General features: G+C 39.0%; 1 protein-coding gene across 1 annotated transcript; it reads left to right on the top strand.

Moving 5' to 3' along the window:
* The first annotated feature begins 684 nt into the window (after positions 1 to 684).
* sumo3a (small ubiquitin like modifier 3a) lies at positions 685 to 4,854 on the top strand. The gene is made up of 4 exons (XM_053499537.1): positions 685 to 816; positions 1,987 to 2,115; positions 2,895 to 2,966; positions 3,917 to 4,854. Exons 1-4 carry the CDS (start codon positions 796 to 798, stop codon positions 3,977 to 3,979), a joined length of 285 nt encoding a protein of 94 aa, XP_053355512.1. The 5' UTR covers positions 685 to 795; the 3' UTR covers positions 3,980 to 4,854.
* The last annotated feature ends 1,020 nt before the right edge of the window (positions 4,855 to 5,874 follow it).

Genomic DNA, 5,874 nt, shown 5'->3' with positions numbered 1-5,874 from the left:
TAATACTTTTGCCAGACTTCTTCCTGGTTGAGGCCTCTGATTAAACTTATTGTTGTCAGCTATGAATAACAACAGAAAAAAAGTCAGTAGAAATTATTATTTATTTATTTATTTATTTATTTATTATATAAACATATACAAGATGTTTACCAAATTTAAAGCCCACTTCCTCTTAAAAAAAAAGTCCTGCTCACTGGGTTTTATCTGGTGATTCAATTTTTAACAACAGTTGGAAATTTTCTATCCATTTTTTAAATAGGCATATGTACAAAAATCCAAAGTCCTGCCCACTGGGTTTAATTGTCAGGGGTATCTTTGATGATTCAACCTTTACCAATAATTAAACATTTTCTATCCATTTTTTAAATGGCCACATGTAAAAAAATATGTTCATGTGCAATCTAATAAAATCAAATTCACATCTATTTTTCATCACTCAGGAATAATGAGATTACATCATTATTCCAATTCCAATTAATGATTACAATTCGATTTGGGTGATTTTTTTTTAAGACATCCGGACACAAAATGAACTCCATGTTCTTCTTTCATGGCCTCCGATCCGTGGGCGGAGCTTGCTTTTGCTGTGCGCGAGCCCGGCTCGTTTGAATTGAAAAAAAAAAAGAAAAAAGCGCGCACTAGTTATGCGCGCTCCCGCTAGGTTCGGTCCACGTGACCCAGCGGCGTCCAATCGCCGCCGGAGGAGGTAAAGAGTGGCGCGTTCTCGTTGCGGCAGGAGAGAGGCAGTGTGTTGAGAGCGCATCTTGTGTAAATTAAATCCATTCTTTTGCAAAAATGTCCGAGGATAAGCCCAAGGTGAGCTTTTGCACTTATGTTTTTGAGTAATGTGAGGATTTTGTAGCCTGTATTGTGGGTTTTCATTTGCGGATTGTTTGCGCAGCTTTGCTTGAGAAGGCAGATTGCGCATTTTGTGCGGGTGGAATGGAAATGGTCGCCGGCGCGCGCGTGCAATCATTGTATTTTTTTTGACTTATTCGTTTATTTCTACGTTTAATCCATCTGTGTGGGATTTTTATTTTTTTTTAAATGACGCTGTGTGATGCGATTCGACGCGACTTTTATTATTATAACTGATGTTTTAGTTCTGGCGCGGTTTTCCCCCTCTTTATCCGACATCTTCCCTTTGCGGGTTTTTTCCTTTGTGAAAGCGAAGTGGCGCTTTTCGGCCACGTTACGCAAGTTGCGTAGAAAATGCCGCAAGCTCTCTCGTGAGCGCGATTTGTTGCGCGATAACAACCGGAGAATAAACGGATTTGATACGAGCTGATCTTTTTAACGCTTAATCTTACACATCTCCACTATGTATATTTGCTTGGGATAACAACAACGAAGACGTATTTGCGTTTGTTTTGATCGTTTCAGTTGCGCCAGACGGAGTGCGAATATGCCTCAGCGTATTCTACGCAAACAGCGTATCACTTCAACACCTCCACAGGATGCATGTATTTTAATGTTTATCACGACATGTGCTCGGCTTGGTGTTTTTTTTTTTTTTTTTTTAATCCTTAACATATTTAACATGCGCTTTAGATGATGCCTTTAGATAGAGGTTTAAAATTTTTTTTTTACGTAAGCTACGCAAAAAACCAGCATGCACAAAAAAAAGCAGCACGCGCCCCCCCCCCCACACACACACACACACACACACTCAGAAATCAGGCCTAATTCATGATATATACACACTCCTCAAAAGAATAAAGGGAACACAGAGTCTCAGTTTGACTTGGACACCTCTCATATGTGTGCATGTTCAAGTCAAACCGGGACTTAGTGTTCCTTTTTTGTTTTTTTTTGAGCTAGACACACTGATGTGTGTGTGTACATGTATATAAAATGTATGTGTTTGTTATACTGTATGTACATGTGTTTTATTTTTAATTTTTACTGATTAGAAAGACTGCTCATGCTCTTAGGCTATCCTAGTATACAATTTAATGTGTTTGTTTTTGTTTTTTCTCCTTTTAGGAGGGAGTGAAGACAGAGAATGACCACATCAACCTAAAGGTGGCCGGGCAGGACGGCTCAGTGGTCCAGTTTAAAATTAAGAGGCACACGCCGCTCAGCAAGTTAATGAAAGCGTATTGCGAAAGACAGGTGTGTGTTACACACAGCGCTTATCGTTTTACTTTGTACATGTACATCTACAGCATAATAAAATAAATGAGTACTAAAAGGGTGGAATAGCTCTACACTTAATAGTGGTCACTCGTCATGTCAACTAGGCTTTTGTCATTTCACCCATTTACAGTTCAGTTCACAGTGAAATAATGTGAAGCTGTAGTAAGCCTTCACTCCTAACATAAGGACTGTTTCTTGCACTTGGCGCAACACACATTTTGGTCAAATGTGGACCGAGTGTAACTAGTGCACACTTCCCTCCCAAAGAAGAACATGGAGTTGATTTTGTTTCCGGATGCTCATAAAATCATTTAACTCGAATTCTACTAGAGAAATGTTTTGTTTAAATTCAAGTCGCATGTTCGCAAGTGCATTTTCTCATCATTTCTGGTAGATGAAAAATGGATGAGAATTAGATTTTAATTGCGCACATATTTGTTCTTTTTTCTTTTTAAAGAAAATTTTGCACTTTTTTTTTTTTTTTTTTTACACTAAAAGTACATTTTCATGCGCTTCATCTGGTTGTTACAGAAAAATCTTTTAAAAGTTTGAACCAAATGTTTAGCTCACATTTCTCTGCGGTTGCAGCTGATTTTCTTGTTTTTTTTTTTGCTCTGTGGAAAAATTCATGAATTAAATCTTAATGCGTAGAAGTCAGTATCAACTCAACATGGGTTTATCATTTTTATCCCAGGACCTTAACTTCCAACACCCGGACTGTTTCTTGCACTTACACAGTTTTTTGTTCCTTACAGGGATTGTCGATAAGACAGATTAGGTTTAGGTTTGACGGACAGCCGATAAACGAGACGGATACACCAGCACAGGTGAGCGCATAACCCTTATCTACAAGTAGTCCTCACATGTTAACACTATCTAGCAGCAAAGCAAAATGTATTCTCCAGATACCCTGTTTCAGCTACAACACAAAATTTGGGTTGAGATCTTCTAAATTATGATGTAATGCAGCTTGTGGTCCTCTCATACGTGTCCTTCGGGTCCTTGCTCGCAACTTGAGCGATTGTTTCCTGTTTACTCTTTTGAGACATGACCTAAAAAAAAAAAGTAAAGCTGTGATCTATGTATTGTGGCAGCACAGTGGTGTAGTGGTTAGCACTGTTGCCTTGCACCTCCAGGGTCCGGGTTCAATTCCCTGCCAGACTTGATTCCCGTCTCTGCGTGCATGAAGTTTGCATGTTCTCCCCGTGCTTGGTGGGTTTCCTCCGGGTACTCCGGTTTCCTCCCACAGTCCATAGACATGTAGATTAGGCTAACTGGCATTCCCAAATTGCCCGTAGTGAGTGTGTATGTGTTTGTGTCCTGTGATGGATTGGCACCCTGACCAGGATGTAACCCGCCTTGTGCCCAAAGTCTCCTGGGATAGGCTCCAGGCCCCCCGCAACCCTGAATACAGGATAAAGCTGTATAGAAGATGAGTGAGTGTATACGTTCTGCTTTGCTTGTCTGCCCATGAAGCTAGGATGCAGCCAAGCACATCACCTACATTAAAAAAGTAATAATAAAAAATTTGTGTTAAACAAAAGCATGTTAAATTGTGACTTGTCGCTTTCTAGTGTAAGCGTAGGGAACGGTTTCTTATGACTTGTGTATTAGGTGTTGTTTTTATAGTTATAATTTGCACGGGTTTTGAACACACAGCATATTGTATGCATAAATGTTATTTGGTTAAAATGTGAATCTTCATTTAAATAGCTTTTACATAACCAAGACTGGCGATGTCACCATGGTAACCTAGCATTGTCTTTTTATTTGGCAGTTGGAGATGGAAGACGAGGACACTATCGATGTATTTCAACAACAAACAGGCGGCCGTCGCTAAACCTTCCTCTCTCTGTCTCTTTGTCTCTCACTCTCTCCTCCACACAGCGGGGGAACCCCTCGGCTGTTTTATTTGACTCGACCCCAAAATGTTTAACTGTGCTGTTTATTTACTCCTTATTTTCTTGTCGTGTTGGTTTGGATGTCCTCCCTAGTTTTCGTAGGGTTGGGCTTGCATTCTTTTTTTTTCTTTTTTTTTTTCTTTTTTTTCCCTCTTTCTCTTCTTTCCATCTTCCAATATTTAAAGATACATGAGGTGACATGTGGCTAAGAGGCAAATCCAAGATGGCTGCCATAAGGTTCAAAATGGCCGCCGATGTATGAGCAGAAAGCCGTTTTCTTGAGAAAAGCCAAGCCCTGAGTTTCCTATCCTGATGAATAAAATAGTCCATTCCCATCAGTATAAAAACCTGCCAAATTTTGAGGAGACCTGATTTGATTTTTTTCCCCCCTTTTTGTTCCCCTCTTCTCTCTCTCACTGTCTTGTGCAGCTTTAATTCTATTTTAATTCACATGCTCGTTAGCGGAAAGGACGCCCAACCAGCCTTGTTATTTAGTCCAGGTGCAAAGATTAAACGGAACTTTGGTTTGTTCTCGGACCAAGCTCCAAATACGTCCTGGATTAGTCCAGGCTTTTATTATGAATTCCGTAAGTCCCCCCATTTTTTTCAGAGGCAACAAGTCGTCACTCTGTCTGCTTTGTGACGGACGTGAAAGAAAAAAAAAAGAAAAGTTATTCGTCCCCCGTACAGTCTGGCGTCCGTAGGAGTTGGGACTGAATCAGCATTCATGTGGTCTCATTTTTTTTCTGTACTGATTTGTACATTATTTGTTGTCCTTTACTACTGTATACAATAAATATAGTTTGGTACTCAGGTTGCTTTGCAAGTGCTTTGTATCAGTGTTTAAATGTAAAACGAATGTTCAATACTCAAGCAGATTATAGTTAAAAAAAAAATTTATTTTACATATACAGATAAAAAAATACATACAAACCCACTTTAGAAGAACTTTCAATACATAATCAAATGTAAAACAGCATATGTATAAATAAATGCAAAGGGACCTGAACGTTTAGCTTTGCATAGTATCTTAAGGTTTTTAAAGCGACTTATCTATTGAGTTACAGTAACAAGAGAGCCGTTGTTATATATTGTACAAAAATTACATTTGATACATAAGAAAAACCTGATGTGCAAAATTGTTAAAATTAAAGATCAAGTGTAACGTAGCACACATTCTCGATCACTATCATTTGTAATCATTACATAATACCAAGACCTGTTAGAAAACCTCCCTTTTATGAACTCTTCGTTAAACTTTTGTGTTTGCTTTTCTGGAAATAAACAGGCACCGCAACATAGTTGGACTTCCAGACCGTGTTCCTCCTAGACGCCCTCATAAAAACACCGAAATGGCTTCAGAGTGGGAGAGTCTCAATATAGGGCCACTTTGGAGAGCATTTCCTGCAGATGGAGTGTGTGTGCAGCGTTGTCCATAAACTCGTTTCCCCCTCTCAAGGTTCTCTACCATACAGACGCATTGTGGTCCATCTGTAGGTTCCCTTTGCTTTATTCACATTCTTGATGTATTGGAAAACTTTAGGTGATTGGCATAGCTAAGACCAGACACACTGCCACTTGTCTCTTATGTAGTTATTGATTTGCACATCTCCTCCAGCTCAAGTCTTCTTGTCGGATTGTACACTGAGACAAATCAAGCAAAGAACTAGGAGATCTTCCAGTTCTAAAGGGTAACTACAAACTTCTGGTGCATTTAAGCATGTTGACCTGAGAATAAGGTTTTTTTTACTTTTTTTTTTTTTTAAGTTTAGCATCATGGAACAATACATGACCATACCTTTGTTTAAAAAAAAAAAAAAGGGTATTTCTGGAA

The sequence above is a fragment of the Clarias gariepinus genome, chromosome 6 (genome assembly GCF_024256425.1).
Source record: "Clarias gariepinus isolate MV-2021 ecotype Netherlands chromosome 6, CGAR_prim_01v2, whole genome shotgun sequence".
NCBI classification, from domain to species: Eukaryota; Metazoa; Chordata; class Actinopteri; order Siluriformes; family Clariidae; genus Clarias; species Clarias gariepinus.
Note: the sequence above shows the minus strand (reverse complement) of the source record. Positions and strands in the feature narration are given on the sequence as shown.

Bases quoted from the DNA above. Each gene is read 5' to 3' on its own strand.
- sumo3a (XM_053499537.1), top strand. From the start codon at position 796: ATGTCCGAGGATAAGCCCAAG. The intron at 817-1,986 runs GTGAGCTTTTGC...TTCTCCTTTTAG, and splicing joins TGTCCGAGGATAAGCCCAAG to GAGGGAGTGAAGACAGAGAA. The intron at 2,967-3,916 runs GTGAGCGCATAA...TTTATTTGGCAG, and splicing joins AGACGGATACACCAGCACAG to TTGGAGATGGAAGACGAGGA.